At 39.3% G+C, this 18,853-nt stretch overlaps 1 protein-coding gene across 1 annotated transcript in view; it reads left to right on the top strand.

Annotated features, from left to right (window-relative positions):
• Positions 1-2,532: 2,532 nt before the first annotated feature.
• The window catches only part of LOC103805204, a gene marked incomplete at its 3' end in the record, with an annotated part of 16,528 nt that continues 207 nt past the window's right edge, over positions 2,533-18,853 (top strand). The window contains exons 1-11 of the mRNA XM_009077839.1: positions 2,533-5,946; positions 8,217-8,364; positions 8,508-8,669; positions 10,626-10,707; positions 11,173-11,309; positions 12,204-12,307; positions 14,126-14,236; positions 14,739-14,792; positions 15,135-15,344; positions 16,177-16,283; positions 16,798-17,052. Coding sequence (XP_009076087.1) covers positions 2,533-5,946; positions 8,217-8,364; positions 8,508-8,669; positions 10,626-10,707; positions 11,173-11,309; positions 12,204-12,307; positions 14,126-14,236; positions 14,739-14,792; positions 15,135-15,344; positions 16,177-16,283; positions 16,798-17,052 — 4,784 coding nt within the window. The remainder of the gene's footprint in view (positions 5,947-8,216; positions 8,365-8,507; positions 8,670-10,625; positions 10,708-11,172; positions 11,310-12,203; positions 12,308-14,125; positions 14,237-14,738; positions 14,793-15,134; positions 15,345-16,176; positions 16,284-16,797; positions 17,053-18,853) is intronic.

The raw sequence follows: 18,853 nt of genomic DNA, 5'->3' as shown, positions 1-18,853 counted from the left end.
TGGGTAGGTATACTCCTGCTAATTAGCACGTTGACTTCTTGCCTTCCGAGTGGGTGTGTGCAGGACATAGGACTAAATACCTCTTGGAAAAAAAAGTAATTGTTCAGGTTATGAAAGTGCTGCTTCAGAGCAGTTTGGTTTCTTGAAGAGGTAAAACCTGTTTAGGCTTTGAGTAGATGAGAAATATGCCAGAGCTAAAATGCATGTATAAAGGGGAATACCAAAGAAAATAAACAAAAACTACTCCCCAGCTGAGCTCTGAAGTGGCAGAGCACAAACTCTGTGTAGTGCTTTTCAAGTGAGGTGGCAGCATTTAGCTTAGCCAGAAGGTTTTTAAGACTTGGGGAGTCTTGAAAGTTAAACAAGCAGCCCTTGGGTAATTTAGCATAACAACTGTGGCATTTTCTGCTTAAATTCATGTTGCCTTTTTTTTTTAAAGCAGAGATCCCACAATAAATAGTATTGAGAAATGTGACTTAACGAATGTGCACCATAGGTGCTTATAAATAGAAATATCCCTGGAACTCTCAGATAAAACCAAAGGAACAAGTACAAAATGTGCCTTTGCACATGAGAAGGGTGTGGGAAAACTGGAAGAAGTTTTCTCCTGGCCTGAACTGCTTCACCTATTTTCTCCCCATTAGTTGATAGCAGAAGTGGTTGTTACGGCGCTGGAAAAATGGACTTTGCTCTGGTCTGTCTCTTACAGACACTTAGTTCCTCTCTAGAAAGCACAAATTAGTAATGGTTAAATCACAGAGGGAAAAATCCTGCTGTTTGTATACCTGATGAGGGGGTTTTCAGAACAGTTGTGAACTTCACAAGTATTACTGTGGCTTTAAGCTGACATTGAAAAGAGTTAAATTGTTTGCTCATAGCATTTCTTCCGAAAAACTATTATAAGTAACTCCCTCTTCCTGGTTCCAGGGCATGCTGAAGAGAGGAGTGACTTGGCATAGTTTTAAGTCTGGATCCAAGCATGTTGGATAGCTTTGTCCCACAGGAGAATTAAAGTGCAGCAGATGGCAGCAATGATGCGTTAGACTTCCTATCCTCAGGAATAGTGTAGCTGTAGGCACTTTAAAGCTTCAGGGGTTGGATAAGCTGGGGAGGAGGCAGGGATGTCTTCCTCTGTTCTTACCTTACAATTTCAAAGCAGACTTGCTGACGAGGGGATGTATTCCTTAGCCAATTCAGCAGTCATCCTTTATAGTCAGAATTTGTGGAATATTAGTTGCATTAGGTGCACAACCTGTTGAAAAGTAGCACTGACTTCCATGTCCAGCTGAAAGGAACATTTGAAATAGTTTAAGGGTCTGTCCTGTTTTATACTCTTACATGTTTTCAGTATCTTTTATGTACCAGAGTGTTGCTGTAGTTGTACAGTCTGCAAGCTCTCGGAGGGATGGGGTCCAAATTTGAAATAATAGCAGTGAGCTTGAGAGAAGGACAGAGTCGTATTAGGTAATGTAAAAGCAAATAAGTACAACTTTGTTTAGACCAGAAGAAGATTGCTGGGTATCTTCAGCTTTTTTTTATGAGGCTTTTATTCTTGAAGAAACAGAATCATGTTTTTAGCAACTAATAGGACTTACAGTAATAGAAAAATGTCAGTATATAAATACATGTGTATAAAGACATTGTAATTGTCTGAAGGTCAGAAGGAAGTCTGTACATGCAACAATGAGAACTTATACTTGGGACAGACTTGTGGAAAGAATAGCATTTAGTCAAATTACCTTTTAAATGTTTTTGAGGGGTTTTTTTTCTGTAAAAGGATACAGGTTTTTTGGAGGTTAAGTGTATTTAGTCCTGCTACAGTACCATGAGATGTCTAAATGATCTTGAGGCCCCTTCCAGTGCCATAAGTCACTGAAGGATTGTGGGGGTTTTTTTATGTAGATAAAAATTTTTTTTAAAGTACAATGATGTATCTGATAAGGTACAATGTCTGCTCAGTGGAATACATGAGGTCTTATCTATCTTTAGCTTGTTTTTCCTAAAGAAACAATTGTGTAGATTTAGCTCTGGGGGAAGGAAGGAGAAGGAGAAAATGGTCCAAAATGTGTTTGATCTGCTAATCAGATTTAAGTGTGTGAAGCCAGAACACATTCAGGCTTGTGTAGAAAGTGGGAGTTAAGTACATATGAAGCTGAGCAGTTTCTGGTGCACATGGACGTTGTGAAGGATGTTATGTAAATATTTCAGTCATTTGGATGAATGAAACCCTTCATGAAATTAAACAATAGAAGTTCATAAGACTTGGTAATACTTGTAAACGGACTGTAATTCATTAGGAGAATTATTTGGCTTGAATATTACAGTGCATATGATGAAATACTGAAACATTGCTCAGCAACTGGGATTTGGACTTTGAGTGGCAATGACATATGAACCTCTGCATGGTTTTAAAGTGTGCTATTTTTGGCAGTTGGGTGTTGGCTTGTCTCCTCAGTAGCCATAGAAAGTTAGTTCAGTGTGCAGAGGAAGGTGATTTGCAATGAGAAGACCCTCTGACACTGCTGATTAAACATGGGCTGCTGCTTCAGTAAGGAATTGAGTAACAGCACGAATGAGGAGAAAACCGTCTTACTCCAAAAATCTGTGGAAGAGGAAGCACCAGAGTCAAGGATAAGTAAAACTTTATCTTCAATTATTGGAACTGTGGAAAGCCAGGATCGGCATATAGTGGGAAGGACAGCTAATGGGGCAGCTGCGGCAGTCGGCATTGAACGCGTCCGTAGCGATGACTGCGCAGGGTCAGATTCTAAATCTGGTTTTTGGAGTGGAAAAGCAAAATATCCGTCATACAAAAGCATGGGGAATACTCCCCATGAGAGCTCTAGGAGGACGTATGACAGACCTTTTAGCTTCTTTAATTCCTTTAGTCACCTCCTGAAAGTGTCTGGTTCACGTGGAAATCTGCAGAAATACGAAGAAAAGAAAGAAAAGATAATTAAAAAAAGAGCCCCTAAAAAATCTAATAGCAGTGGTCAGTACATGAACAATATAGAAAATACTAATAGTAGTACTAATAATGAAAATAGAGCTGCACAAGAGCATTGTTTGTTTGATCATATTTCTACTTCACATGTACCAGACATCCTAGGCAAAGGCTTAGAGAGTGAAATTTCCTTAAATAGAAACTGTCCGGAGGGTTGTGCAGTTACGTGTGACCGTTCAAGGCAAAATGCAACAACAGTAAATGTTGAAGACAGCAAGAGTGACAGCCTACAAAAAGTTTCAAGTTCATATAGAGAGGTGTCTCCAGCATTTTCCTATCTTGATGTAGACAGCAGTCAGAATGTGAAAGAGAGGGAGTTTTATAGTATTTGTGTTGTAGATGCTGAAGACCTGAAGGGGGATGAAGAGGTGCCAGCGACTGTGCATGAGGAGACTGAAGCAGACATAGATAACTCAGCTGTTACTGATGAAAGAATGTGCAGCATGGCACGACCTCTAGACACTGAGAAGGAATTTCCAACGCAACAATCAGCACAAGTGGAAGCTGAGTTTAATAGACAGAAAGAACTGTTTGAGTATAAAAAGGAGGGTAGGTCAAAGATGCAGAAAAAAGATACAGAGGAATATTGTAGCATAGACATCCAGTGTTCTTTTGATAACCTACTGACTGACAGATGTCAGGTACATAGGTTAAATACTGACGATACAGTGACGGGTGTCTTAAGAGCAAAAGTGCCCAATGAAATCATCCCTGAGAGTCAAGAGGAGGAGGTATGTACTGTAGGTAGTGCTGTCAGTTGGAATGAATCACTCCCTGCAGCTTGTGATTCTGTACAAGTTGTGGATGCTGCTGAAGAGGGACAATACAGCCCTAACTCAGAAAAGATGAAACACAGTAATTGTGTTTCCAGTGTGTTGTTAAACACTGGAGTATGTAATTCAGAAAAAACTGAGGGAAGTAATGATTCTGATATGGTACCACTTGGTTTAAGTAGGCATCCCTCACATGTTACAGGGCACCTAGATACTAAACAGGTGGCAGAGAACAGGAGGAGTAACTTTAAATTATCATTAGAGTTACACAAAATGGACAATGATTCTTCTTCAGTGAGTCAACACATAGACAAACTTGCTGAAAAAGTCTGCTTTCTAGAGGCAGAAAGTGAAGCAAACTCAAATATGGAAAAGAAAACACTCCAAAGAACATATGGCAATAGCCAAACACTTGCACCAGGTGCTAGTGAACATTACAGCCATTTTGAAGAATCCTTGAAAAATAGAGAGAAATGCACAGGTACAATTTTGCGTAGCTGTGAAGCTTTGTATGTGACTGAAATGCACAGAAACTTGGGGGAAACTCAAATTAAGGGCTGCACTGAAGTCAAGACATCAGCTGAGGCCGCAAAGCATAGTGGCATGGAGGAAGATGTGTGTGTGAGTGTCATTGAGATAAAAGGCAACGTGCCTGAGGAAGCTGGTACCTTGAGCAGAACTCAGTCATGGGTAAGTGATGGCACTTCGACATCTCCTGAGCTACATAACCTGAGCACAGGTGAAATGTTCCTAAAGGAAAACAGTCTAGAATCTCAGGCTTCACAAGAGTCAGCAGGGAATGATGGTAAAGTGTGCAAATACTCAAATTCAGATCACAATATCAGTGTGCCTTCTGTGTCTGTGGAATGTGAAGATATGAATAAAATGGACATGAACTGTAGACAGGATGAACAACAGAGTATATGTTCGTTCCATGTAGTGGAAAACCAGTGGAATACAGGGACTGTGTCAGCCAGGATAGCTGGGGATGTAGCAGAATCTGTAAAAGAGACAAAACTTCACCTAAATGAGTCCATTGATAACAAGGCAGACAATGTAAAACTGAATTTGGATGCTGACACTGCTGATTGTGATAAAGGCATCTTCAATTGCAGCGAAGGTTTGGCTCACAGTCAGAATGCTTACTCCACTGTAAGCAGTGACTCCACTGTACCTGCAGCCACAGACAGTTGTATGTCTGAGGGTGTAGAAATAGATGACTCTCCAAATCTGGAAGATGCCAGTAATCTGTTATATAAAGCCCATAATTGTTTACCATCATTGTGTCCAAATCCATGTTCTCATGTGCATGACAAACCAGCAGAAGAGCCTGAGTTACGTCCCTGTGCCAGTCCAGAGCCAGAGGTTGGGAACACCCAAGTTTCTGTTGGACCTTTAACTAAAGTAAGATCAGAACCTCATGAGCAAAATGTGTGTGATGTAAATGAATGTAACCTTCAGGATGGTGAAGTAGAACTGAGTGTCAGCATCTGCTCAAAGGAGAACCTCTCTGGCTTTAGTGTATCACCTGGCAATCTAGAAGCTTTTTCCAGAGGAAATTTGGAGCAGTTAGAAGCCAAGACTACTGAACTGAAAAACACCAGTTACATATTAAATACTCCAATGAATGACTTGACCACAAACTGGGAACAGATGCAGGCAGATCACAAGATTTTCTCAAACAAAGAGCTTGGAGTTTGTGTTGACCCAAGGCAGGTAGACAAATACGCTGCTACTCCTTACTGTGAAATAAACAGTGCCTCTCCTGGTGCTGCAGGATTCCAGCAAAGCAGTGAGCAGTGCGTGTCAGATCTGATGGAAGATGTGTTGAGTGACCAAGAGCATTCCTATGAACTGGACAGGCAGAATCCCTGCGTGGAAATGTGGTCACATGTCATCAGTCTTCAGACTGGCAATGCTGATTGGACAAATCAGCTGTTCTCTGACACTGTTCCTGCTAGTAATGGTGAATATCTGTTGGGTTTTCTGTGGAGTAATGCAGTTTCTAATGATACTGTGAAGAATGACAGACTATGTATAGTTAGTGAAAACTTCCAGAGCGAACCTGAAGATTCAACAGGTGCTTCATATGTAGTGGAAAGATACCCTTATCAGCTGCTAGCACCAGAAAATGCTGGTACTTGGGGATGGCAGAATAAAAAGGAATTTGTAAGTATTCTGCAGAAGTGTTTGGATGTTAAAGCTTACAGCTGAAGCTAGAAGTTTGGCTAAACAGAGTCAAACTGTGGTTTCATTAGTTAAGCAGATCGTGTTTTGTCCGGAAGCTGTTCCCTCTCCTTTGCAAAACCAAATGTTGTACAGACTGTGGAGGTTGAAGATGTTGGTGAATATTGATAGATTTTTTTTCTTTTTGGTTCTGTTTACTTTGTGTGCAAGTTTAAACATTGGGCAAAGTAACCTGATTGCAGATTCTCAATTCCAGATGAACGTGAGATAAACACTGCAGTGTGTGGAAAGGAAGCTTTCTACAGACTGTTGACAGTGCTTTTTTACCTTCATAGAGGAAGAAATGTATGTGGATTTCCTGAAGTTCCTATTTGGTAGCAATTAGGAAATCTCTTGCTTGCTTCTGGAGATGATCTTCTGAAGTGCTTTAGAAAGGAATGTCTGGAGGAGAAGTGGGGGCAATGAGCTAAACTGGATCTTGGCTAGCTGCAGTAAGAAAAAAATGAAGACATCTGGACACAGTCCTGATGAATGTGCTCTGGGGGACCCTGCTTGAGCAGGGAGGTTGGACTGGATGACCTCCAGTGGTCCCCTCCAGCCTTACCCCTCTGTGAAAGCCAACCTGCAGCAGCTGCTGCTCCTTTGCCTTCCCTGCTGAGCAGAGTCAGTGCTGGCTGTTGTTCCCCTCGCTGTGACTCTGACCTTGCCCAGCAGTTGCAGTGTGGGCAGTGGATTGTACTGGAGGCTGTTGGCTGTCTCCTCCAGGGGAATGTTTTGTATTAAAAATGGAAACTGATGGAACTTGCTGTCATCTTCGAATCCTTACTATTCAAGTAGTTATGTCAAATACTTTTCTACTTCTTGAGTCTTTTCTCTGTTGTTCCCCTCGCTGTGACTCTGACCTTGCCCAGCAGTTGCAGTGTGGGCAGTGGATTGTACTGGAGGCTGTTGGCTGTCTCCTCCAGGGGAATGTTTTGTATTAAAAATGGAAACTGATGGAACTTGCTGTCATCTTCGAATCCTTACTATTCAAGTAGTTATGTCAAATACTTTTCTACTTCTTGAGTCTTTTCTCTGCAGTAGAATTCAAGTAGTTATGTCAAATACTTTTCCACTTTTTGAGTCTTTGTCATTCAGTAGATGTGTTTGAGATTTTTTAGGTATTTTTACTTTCTGGATATATTTTCTATGCACTGTGATAATAACTGAGTGCATGTGTTATAGAAGATTTAAAGCTTCATGGAGTTTTGGAGTGCTTGTCTTAAGCACAATAATGTTCTTAGCATCCTTAAAAGTCACAAACCAAATTATTAATAAGCTTTTTTCAGTGTGTGTTATCATGAGCAATACTCTTTCCTCTATAATTATATTAAAACATCCCAAATATATTCTTGGTATGGAATAGCTTACTGCATTTTTCTCAAACATTAGCACCACAAGAGGAAACTGTTTCATGTTGCTATCAAACATGTATTGTAGATGCTTGCACTGCAGAAAGCAATCTCTCTGAAGCACAGATAGAACCATTTATATGATGGCTGTATATAACCAGATGTGGTCATTAAATATGTCCATTTCCAATCTAGGTTAAAGGAGATTGGCTTGAGATGATTTAACTGGGTCTTGTAATTCATCCTTTCTGTTTCTAATGCTCTGTTCTTCCTCTTGAAGTACTGACAGAAGTTGTCATGCACATCTTGCTGCTTTCAATTTTCCATAATGTTTCTTTGAAACTGTTACATGCTTATATAAAGTTCAGGAAAAAACCCAACCCTGTGCTTTTGTGTTTTCTGAATTTTTTAATGTTGTTTTGCAGAAACAGATAAAATAGCAATATAGTCAAACATCAAGTAAACATGTATATTGGAGGACTGCCTGAAGTGTGGGTCAAGTAGAGGTTGAGTTAGTCTGTCAAAGGCAAAGAATGAAATGTTTGTTGTTTGCTCTGCTTGGTTAGCCTTTTCTGGTGATTCTTAATCAGGGAAATGAATCCTGTGCAGCAGTTCAGTTGGTTTAGTACCTGAAATGATTATGGGAATTCAGTTAATATATTCAGGTGTGAAAACACTTGGCAGTCCAGTCTTGAGTTGTATGTCTGGTACTGTTGAATTCAGTTAATATATTCAGGTGTGAATACACTTGACAGTCCAATCTTGAGTTGTATGTCTGATACTATCGTTTGAAGCTGTACATATCTAGGCACAGATGTATGCTGTGCATCCACGAAGTGCATAATCAATTTCTCTTTGTAGGAGTCAACCAAGGTTTCCGAGTTAAACCCTAATGCCAAGGTGTGGGGCAATCATATGCTACACTTGGAAGCAGGTGGTGCCACTGATGGTAGTGTGAGCAAAACGTGGGAAGAAATACCTGACCAACCTCCAGATTCTTGTAAAGAAGGTATGAGTAAGAGTTTCTAGGTGTTGCTCAACCAAAAGGTAAAGCAAATATATAAGCAGCTTTATTTCAGATTTGGTTGTAACCACAATGTTACAGTGATTAGAAAGAATGCTTTTTGAGTGTGTTTGTCCTCTGTGCTGCAGGACTGGACGCCGATGGTGATGGCGACAAGAAGCATCAGAATGCAGTGCTGACAGAGCTGCCGGAGCCGTCGCCAGCCGTGCCGGGGTCAGAGCAGACAGATATGAACCCTCTGGCTCTCGATCCTTCTGAGTATGACTCTATGCATGAAACCACCCAGACAGGTAAGAGGGAGCTCGTATTTGATTGGACTTGGTTTAAAAAAAAGAACCAAATGCACATTTTGGGTTGAGGAGTAAGCGTCCAGAAAACCCCGAAAGCCCCCCAAATATTCCGAATGAAAATCCCTCCTGTAGATGTTTGCATTTAGATGTCTGCCTGCCTAAGCTGCATGTTTCTAGTTGGGTCAGGTGCTGAGGTGAGATTCACATACAGTTTTTGTCCCAGGTAGTAATTAATGTTAATGTGTGGAAAGATCAGTCATGTACTAGAAATGCTAAAATAAGCAACATTTTAGTCTTAACTTCTTTGCATTCTTATTTAATGAACTTTCATGGGTTTTTTGTCAGTGCAACTGTTAGTAGCTGTAGTCTATACCAGATGGCATATTTTAAGAAGCCTCTGGAAACTAGCATAGAGATTCAACCATGCTTACATTTCACTGAAAGGGACAGAAGGTCTGCAAGATGCAATGTAGGATTGCTACTTGAACTGAGATGAGGGATGGGAAGGAGAGGAAAATGTTCTGGATGTTTCCTGAGATTCATGAGAGGTCTGTTCCTTGTTCATTGTGCTAACTGATTTTATAACATGTATTTCAGATGATCAGTATAGCATTCATAATAGCTGGAAATCAAGACAACTGACATCAGACACGGTTGTGGCATTGTCCTTGCTTATGTTGGAAACTGAAAGGTCTCCTTGACCCTTCTACTTAAGGGTCCTATTGGGAATATTAGATAATAACTGGCAAATAGAAAATTTTATTATTGGTGCCTCACACTCTAGAAAGGAACAGTGTTCTTCAGCTTAGTGTTAGGCCTTGTCAGCATGCCCAGAATGTGCCCAAAATACTTAATTTTTAACGAGAGTCAGGTAGTGCTGTGAAGCAGCCGAACAGCAGGTTTGTCTGTTCCATGTGATGGACAGTGACAGAGGTGGTCCCTAGTCTGAAATCTGATTTTTAATTTTTTAGTAATTACTGTAAAAAGCGTGTGTGGTTTTGGACAAGAAAGAAGGAGGAGATGGGGAAGGGAAATAATGGTTAGAATGTGTATTTCTCAAGTGTTGCATTATCTTCAGAGTAGAACACATGAAGGACAACGTGGTGGGAGGAAATTAGAAGTTGCTTTAGGAAGAAGAAAGGTTAAGTAGAGCTGAAGAAATGGATGAGTTACTGGAGGGAAGGGTACAGAGGGCAATAGTTGGTGTGAAGTGCTTTTTAAAAACTAATTTACATTTATGTACCATGTTACTAAATGTTTTACAGGTCTCTAAAAGGCACACTAAACTTCTGATCTTCAAACACTTCTCCCACTGACACAGTTTGCCCTTTCCTGACAGCAGTATATTGGCTCTAAACTGAACATGAAATTCATGTTTTGTGTGATAATTTAGAAACTGGAATTAATTTTACCTTCTTAACCAAAAGATTGTTAATTGATTGCGCACCTGTTGTTTTTAGATTGTTTATTTGCTGGTGTTTTATAACTGTGTTTCTGAAAGTCTTCTCTGAACTAGTGTGTTAGTATTCAGAGTGAGGGCAGAAGTGTGGAGTCTCCATTTCACTGCTTGCTTGCTGCATTAGTCAGCTGTGTTGGTCAGGGTTTATTCAGCTAGAAATTGGTTAGTTTCCTGCGAATGGAAGACAGATCTATGAGCTAAATTAATTCAGTATTTGCTTTGAGATGTGCTTGTAGCTGTTCTTCTAAGAGTGCTTCAAATTATTATGTATTTGGAGAGCAGAGGTTATCAAGTGAAGTCACACAAAGATTCCTCTTTTCTGTCTTAAAGGAAAAGTGTTCCCATGCAACTTTGATTGGTGAGCTAATAAATAATGGACATCTGTTGAATTTGAAAGTTTGTTACTAGTTATATAGTTAGTAATGATGGCTTGATTAAAACACCTATTGTGTAATATAGCAGAACTGCGTTTTAATCTAAAGTATTTTCATTATTAGGTGGAAATGAACAGTTACAGCCAGAAGGTCAGGAAGATTTACGAGAATTACTGAAAAAGACACTGGAATTCTGTTTATCTAGGTATGTATATACCTAAATGTAGCAAGCTGGAGGATAACCAACAAGATCCAATACCTAAATGGGATATATGTTAATATGTTTCTCAGCTGTCACTTAAAACTGAGTGGAAAGGATGAGAATTTGGGGAAAGTCACACAAATTTCAGAGTATTGTGTTGATGTACCTGCTAAAGCTTAGATGAAATCTCTGGGCCTAAAGCATAAACTATGAAGTACATTGGTTTGAAGTGAGAGTAAGTACAAGCAGTTACAGATCAGGTGAATTCTTGATCTTTACTGGGTTTTTATGCAAATTAAAACTGAGTAACTTAAGCCATTTAGTAAGCTTTGTTTAAGCAAATTATTTTAGTTACTGAAAATGCTGAAGGAATCTGTCTTCTACTGTATGATAAGTTTTTGTTTCAAGTTTATTAGAAAAAGGTATAGCTGACATTTTCCCCATTTTTATATTTTTTTCTCCCAACAGAGAAAATCTTGCCAGTGACATGTACCTTATATCACAGATGGACAGTGATCAGTATGTGCCAATAATGACAGTAGCAAACCTTGATCATGTCAAGAAACTCAGTACTGATATGGATTTGATTGTTGAAGTGCTGAGATGTAAGTAAAAGTTCCTCAGTGGTATAAAGCATTTTAGTTATTGCCATAGGACTATTAATCTGAATTTTTAATCTCTTCCTTTTTTTAATGTATTGCAGTAAAATGCCATTATTTTTTATAAAGTATCAAATAGCCCAAGCAGCTTCCAGGTTAGACCATCATGATTATAGGACTGTCATTTTGTCAAAGCTGCTTCATATTTCAGGTATTAAATGATGTTCTGTTCAAAGAAGAATAATGTGAGTTTAAATTGTGGGACTTGGTGGGACAAGTCACATGACTGGAGGATCTCTAGGCTGTTCTGTAAAGTCAGGCAGGGAAGAAGGGATGAGGGAGTCACACTCTGTTAAGGAGAACCTTGAATGTACAGAAGCCAACTACATAATTGTGGAAGCTCTATTGAATACCTCTGGGTGAAGATCAGAGGGGTCGTCTCCGAGGGGGGATCTTAGAGTAGATACCTGCAACCAACCTCCAAACCTACACAGTAAGGCCAACAAAGCACAATTTGGGTCACCTAAACAAGTTTTGGATCAGCAGGACCTATAAGGATCTATAAGGTCCCTTCCAACCTGGTATTCTATGATTAAATTCTCAGCAAAGGCTGCTGGACATTATCACTAAGGTAAAAATCAAAAAAGAACATGGCTTGTGCACTTCAGAAGAAAAATCTAATGAATTGGAATTTTCTAGGCTGGAAAACTGTGGAGATTATAAGGAACATCTTTATTTGGTTTCATATGTTTGAAAGTGTTCAGTCATGTGCTTGTTTCTAATGTTCAAAATTATTTGAAGCTTTGCATTGTAAAAACTGTGTCCACAGCATCTTCTTTTGGTGTGCAAAGCTGTTGTAGTTGCTGACAGCTCAATACATTTTTGTCTTTTCTCTCTTAGCATTGCCTTTAGTTCAAGTGGATGAGAAGGGGGAAAAAGTTAGGCCAAATCAGAATCGCTGCATTGTGATACTTCGTGAAGTCCCTGAATCTACTCCCATTGAAGTAAGTGTTTCCTTGTTCAGCAAAGAATGCTTTTCCCTTGGGATTTGGAAGTTAGGTTTGTTCTAGGTTTCAATAAGCATATCACATTTCTTACTTCACTGCTGGTTTCTTAGGCTTAGTTTATTGTGTGTTTGGGTAATAAATGTATTTGATAGGAGTATGTTGCTCATGGGCTGACTGTAGTAGAAGCTGTTGGTGTGCAGAGGGCTGAGAAACTGACAGTGCTGTCTTTGGTAGAGATACCATCATTTTCTGGCACTCTTTTGTATCCATATGCACTCAGTGCTCAAATCCTTGGATAAGTAGCAAACAGAGATGAAGGAAGATAAGTCATAGACTAGAAAATGCTGCTGTTGTACCTGGAAGCTTGTTGAAGTAAAGTACTTAAATCTTTGCAAATGTTTCCATAATGTTGAGGTTAAAAGGTGTCAGTCAGTCACTAAGGATCTCTGCTGGCTTGTGGAGTGAGTGCAGAACTTGATTCTATGGAAGATACTCAGTGCAGCTCTGATGTAGCTGGGACTATGACTAATGGAAATAGAGAAGTTAATGGGACCATAGATTTAAACCATCTTGGATTTTCAAAAAGAAGAAGGCACAGATTCTTGATGATGGGTAGATACTTTAGTTTCCCCCTCTATTTAATTTTGCAAGGAAGAATCAAGATTCTGAAAGAGTTGCTGCTCTTGATGGTCTTCATACAAAAACCAGAAGTACTGCAGTTTAAAATCTTATAGCAAAGAAGTAAGTGGCCTTAATAAACAGGAACATGAAATGAAGTGCTAAAAGGAATCAGAGGAAAGAAGTTAGACATATGCTATGCACATAGCTTTCCAAATGAAATGCAACCTTTCAAAGACTGCCTAGTTTTTAGTATTGTATATTTTTTTTTATATTTGGATTTTTTTATTATCAGTTTGTAAGGTTTGCTATATTAGCACTGGGTAGTCGCTCTTAAATGCTTGACAACAAACTTCTGAAGAGTCTTTATTTTCAAAAGAGTTCAAGTGAAGTGTTTTATACATTGTGTTTAAATTTGCCAAACTGAAAGGATCTAAACTTAAGTGCCTGGATTTAACAGCCTAAATTTTCTGGCACAGCAGGGTCAGGCTTTATTCAAGCAGCAAAGTTCCAAATTACTGTTAGGCATGTGAAGTTGTGTTGCCTTTTGACACTGCTCACCTCAACTCTGTGACAAAAATAAAGAATATACAAAAGAATGAAAACAAATATAAAGTTCAAGATGTCTGTTTTGTGTAGAAACTAGTTGATTATGTTTGAGGTAACATAAACCCTGTTTCAAATATATTAATCAATCTGTAGACATTTGAGTTAAAGCATATCTCCAGGTTTCTGCCTGAAAGGGCAGGATTCCTCTGTCTTGTGCCATATGCACAGGTTTGTGTGGCTCCATGGTTTGGGGGCAGGGGAAAAAGGCATTTTTCTGCACTTGATGCCAAGTTTGAATGTCTGTCTAGGACCTAAATAGTTTGTCTCCCCTCATTTAAAGGGAGCAGGCAACTTCTGCTTGTAGAAGGGCCTTAGTGCTTGTTTGAATTCCTCGTAGCTAGCAGGGAGATTGGAGAGAGCTAAGACTCCTGCAAGTGTTCTGAAGTTCTCAGTTCTATTCTGTAAGCCCAAAAGTGTTTTCTGTCTTACTTGGATTTCAAAGTTCTCAGTTCTATTCTGTAAGCCCACAAGTGTTTTCTATCTTACTTGGAGTTCTGAGTTTTGCACTTTAAAGTGACACTTTCTTGTCTCCACCCTCTTTTTCCTTCCACCCTTTTCTCTACTTCCTTATCAAACTACTTTCCTTAGGAGGTTGAAGCACTTTTCAAAGGAGATAATTTGCCTAAGTTTATCAACTGTGAGTTTGCCTATAATGACAATTGGTTCATCACATTTGAATCGGAAGCCGATGCACAGCAGGTAACACTATTTTTTGAAGCATATTATAATGTAACAGTAAACAAGGACAAGATGAGGGTGAATTAACAGGTTGTAAACTGTATTACAAATGTGCAACAACTTCAAAAGAATAATACCTAAACCTCTAAAACCAGTAATGCTTCCCCTTAGGTAGTATCCAGTTTTCAATACTATTAAACATAACTCTTAATTAAGAGTTTTATCTTGTTAACATATCTTGGCTTCCTGGCCAAAGCGATGTTGGGGTTTCTTTTGTACTGAGAACTTTGTGTATCACTTGAAATGCCAAATACTTCAATTGTAAGCATTAAAGTCTTTTTTAATGCTACTGGAGCACTTCTGCAAAGATAACTTAAATCTTGCTGAATGCAGATTACATATGAGAGTTTTCCGTCGTGTGATGTTAGCAAACCCTCCAAGAGCTATTGTTAGACTTGGCCTGTCAAAATTTAAGTTTCCTTAAGTTATATTTGACCAATATAATAATTACTTTTTTTTAAAGGCCTACAGATACCTTAGAGAAGAAGTGAAAACTTTCCAAGGAAAACCAATTAAGGTAAGTAGAGCTTTATGGGATCTGGGGAGAGCATGTGGGTATGTTTTTGGTTTTGTGGCACTCCATGTGTTTTCTAATATAAATTTTTGTGGTGCAATCTCAGCAGCCATTTGACCTGGAGGTGGATTTTGAAACATAGCCCATTACTTGTTGTTTTCCTCCTTTCTGGCAGCATTGTATCCAGCCCAGAGCAGCAGGGAAGCATTCAGCTGTTTCTGCCATCCTTGAAGGAGAAACCAGTGATTGACAAGTGTCCAGTAAAAGTTTGATAGCTGCTAGTTTTGAACCATCCTGATTTAGTTTGAAAGGCTGCTGTAATAAGTAATCTAATCTTCTTTGCAGGCAAGGATAAAAGCAAAGGCAATAGCTATAAACACATTTTTGCCAAAGAATGGATATAGACCTCTGGACATGAACCTTTACACGCAGCAGCGTTACACGACATCCTTTTACATACCTCCAGTCTACAGTCCCCAGCAGCACTTCCCACTGTACAGCTTAATTGGCCCTCAGACCTGGTCAGCCACGCACAGCTACCTTGACCCTTCATTGGTAAGTCTCTCCACTGTGAAACAGTTGGATTCTTTTCTAGGTTGGGATTATTTTCTTTGGAAGTACTGAGATGAAGGAAGCATATATATCCTGAAGAGGGGAGTTTTAAGACACTGATTCTTCTTGAAAAACAGTTCTTCAGAATTCTTTCCATGGTGTAAAAGATACAATTTTCAAATAATCTATCTGGTCTCAGATTGGAGTGTGATTCTCTTCTTAACCTTTTGGGTTTTGAGGCAGTTGTTTAGTATTAACCATTACCAAAAGAAATTTAAGACAAGACTTCTTTTAGCAATGCTTAAAAGCCTCTTTAGAAATTAGATGTTAAGAATATGTATGTGAATACCAGAAAAAGCAATTCTGGTATGTACTGAATAAACTTAATGAAGTCAGATAAATAAGAATAACTTGGTATCTTGGTCTTCTAGCAGGAAATTAGGTTCTAGGTTAACATGCTGAATTGCCCTGTATGTCATGTTCTTAAAGCCAAATATTTTCTGTGCGGAAGTAACACCTGTTTTGGCAATAAAAAAACCAAAATTAGTTTTGTTAATATGATGTGAAATAGAAGGAGAGTTATTTAACTTACAGCCAGGCTTGATGTTTTTCAATCCTCTTAAATTATCAGAAATTTGAGTATGTGTAGTGTCTGTCTTCTCAAAAACCAGCGTTTTGTAAGTTTGTTACCAGGCACTGGACAAATGCTCTATTGCTGTTTGAGCCTGTCTTTTAAGTACTGTCCTGCACAGAATGACATGAAATCCAGGTTTAAAGAAAAATAATACCCAGTTTGTTTATAATGGTAAGCATGCAATATGTTTGGTTATTTTAGGTAACACCATTTCCAAATACTGGATTTATCAATGGGTTCACATCTCCAACCTTCAAGCCTGCTGCTTCTCCACTGACAACACTCAGACAATATCCTCCCAGGAACAGGCAAGTTCAACCATCTTTTAACAGTATGCATACTCCTGTATCTTCTGGCACGTGGGGTTTTCATCTGCTGATTTTAGTAACAGCAGCTAGCGTGAGAATACTTGTGACACTGAACCTGGTGCAAGGTCAAGAGAGGCCAAAGGGCAGATGGGGCTCCTGTTGTTAATGGATGTGCTGTTTCAAAATGTAAATGGACAGTCTGAAAGCTGAGAACCTCTTTGTTCTGTGATTTAGGGTATTCAGCTGCAATAGTCTGCAAGATGACATGTGATCAACGGATTATTCGTTTAGTATTTTCCGTTTCAAGTAGGTTTTAGTGAAAGCATAGTTGAAAATAGACTGTGTGAAGGCTAATTTTGATAATTCACATGACCTGTTAAAACGAATATTGATCATTCTGATAAAATATGCAACGGAGGACTGAAGGTCTTGCTTCTTCTGAATTCTGTGTACAGGCTTAGGCCTCAGAAGGTCTCTCATAGTGCGTATGTTGAAATGACTTTTGAATTTATAGGAATCCTAGCAAGTCTCATATACGACATACAATACCCAGTGCAGAAAGGGGACCTGGGCTTCTAGACAGTCCTACAATATTCAACTTTTCTGCTGATCGTTTAATCAATGGCGTCAGGAGTCCACAGACGCGGCAGCCGGGCCAAAGCCGGACACGGATGCAGAGTGCCACCACGAGCTACACCAAGAGGGAAGTAGGGACTGGGCGGATGGAACAGACCAGCGTGGACTCATCTCCTGGACTGGGTAGAGGAAGGTGAGTGTGTTCTGTAGTTGTCCTCTGAACAACCAAGTATTGCTTTGAGCAAAGAGGTATGGCATTACTGTTGTCAGTATTACCTTAACCAGAGTGGCTCTCCTCAAAGCTCACATCTTGGAAAGTACTTCAGAGGCTGTGTTACATACAGAACAAATGGCAAAGTGGACTGACTTACTTTCCTACCACACGGAATCATTAATGGCAACTGACAAACAATTTACAGCCATAAGATCTAATCCTCTGTCCTTTCTTCATCTGGTGTAAGGAAGTTGTTGTGTATTATTTGTTTGACTTTAATGAAGCTCTTCCCATTCCATTGTTCATCAGTGTAGATTGTGCACATGAACCTGTACTAGCAGTGCTCATTCTTAACTTTTTTGGTCGAAAGATGAGAGTTTGGAACAAATTGGACATATGCCACACCAAAGATGATGGTTTCGTAGAATCACAGAATGTTAAGGGGCGGACCTTAGAGATCATCTGGTCCCAACCCCCCTGCCATGGGCAGGGACACCTCCCACTAGAACAAGTTGGTCAAGGCTTTATCCAACCTGACCTTGAACACTGCCAGGGTTGGGGCATTCACTACCTCCCAGGGCAACCTGTTCCAGTGTCTCACCACCCTCACAGGAAAAAACCAAACTTCTTCCTAATATCTAATCTAAATTTCCCCTCTTGCAATTTATCCCCATTACTCCTTGTCCTATCACTACAATTGCTAACAAAAAGAGTCCCTCTCTGGCTTCCTTGCAGGCCCTTCAGATACTGGAAGGTGACTATCCCTTCTCTTCTCCAGGCTAAACAGCCCTAACCTTCTCAGCCTGTGTTGATAGGGAAGGTATTTCAGTCCTCTTAGCCTCATGGCTCTCCTCTGGACTTTTCCAGCAGTTCCATGTCCTCCTTATGTTTGGGGACACCAGAACTGTATGCAGGACTTCAGGTGGGGTCTTAAGGATTGGTAGGGAGGAAGGAAGAAACATTAGCAACTAAGGAAACTATTGTTATGTAGTTTTAAAGAACAAACAAACAAAACCCAAAAACAACTACCTGGGGAGCTGAAAATTAGTGGCACCAATACTAGTGTGATAATTTAGCAGGCTTATCTTGGGACTTTTTAAAAATATAGTAGGGTTCTAATACATGTTTTATACAAGTATTGTGCAGCTTTGATAATGGCTGTGTTTGTCTCCACGTAAATCACATTTTGAGTGACTTACTGAATTGTAAGAGAACTCAAGTGTTTTGCAGATGATCCTATTTTAAACTTGTATCATTGCAAAATTAAGTGGAGATTTTATGCAAGGATTGTAATACTTTTCTAAATCTAATTTGCCAAATTGTGTTATAACTAATGGATGAAAACATGATTAAGAACCTAGGAAACAAGATTGCTCAAACTATAGACTACAGAAATGTACAGGAATAGTCAGTACTTCAATTTACATTCTGATGTTTCAGTATTGAATACATTAAGAATATTGAAAGTCAAAAAACTTAGAAAATATATTGAAACCAATATATTGGAATGATTGTGAACTTTACTGCTTCAAAGGGCTTTACCTGAGGCAAGGGTGGAGAACTGCTGAAAATGCTTTGGAGAAGCTTTACCTGAGTTGAAAATAGTTAGCCATATCTGAAAAGTTACATAGGTATAAAAAAACCGTGAAAACCTAAAACATTTACTCTGGATATTGAAATGGTTTGGAAAGCCTCATGTGTAAGTGGCACTGAGATGCTTTTAACACAGGAATTATTTGTAGCCAGACTATTCCTGTGCTGACTTGTCTGTACCTTTATT

Source organism: Acanthisitta chloris, unplaced genomic scaffold (genome assembly GCF_000695815.1).
Source record: "Acanthisitta chloris isolate BGI_N310 unplaced genomic scaffold, ASM69581v1 scaffold5527, whole genome shotgun sequence".
In the NCBI taxonomy this organism is placed as follows: domain Eukaryota; kingdom Metazoa; phylum Chordata; class Aves; order Passeriformes; family Acanthisittidae; genus Acanthisitta; species Acanthisitta chloris.
Note: the sequence above shows the minus strand (reverse complement) of the source record. Positions and strands in the feature narration are given on the sequence as shown.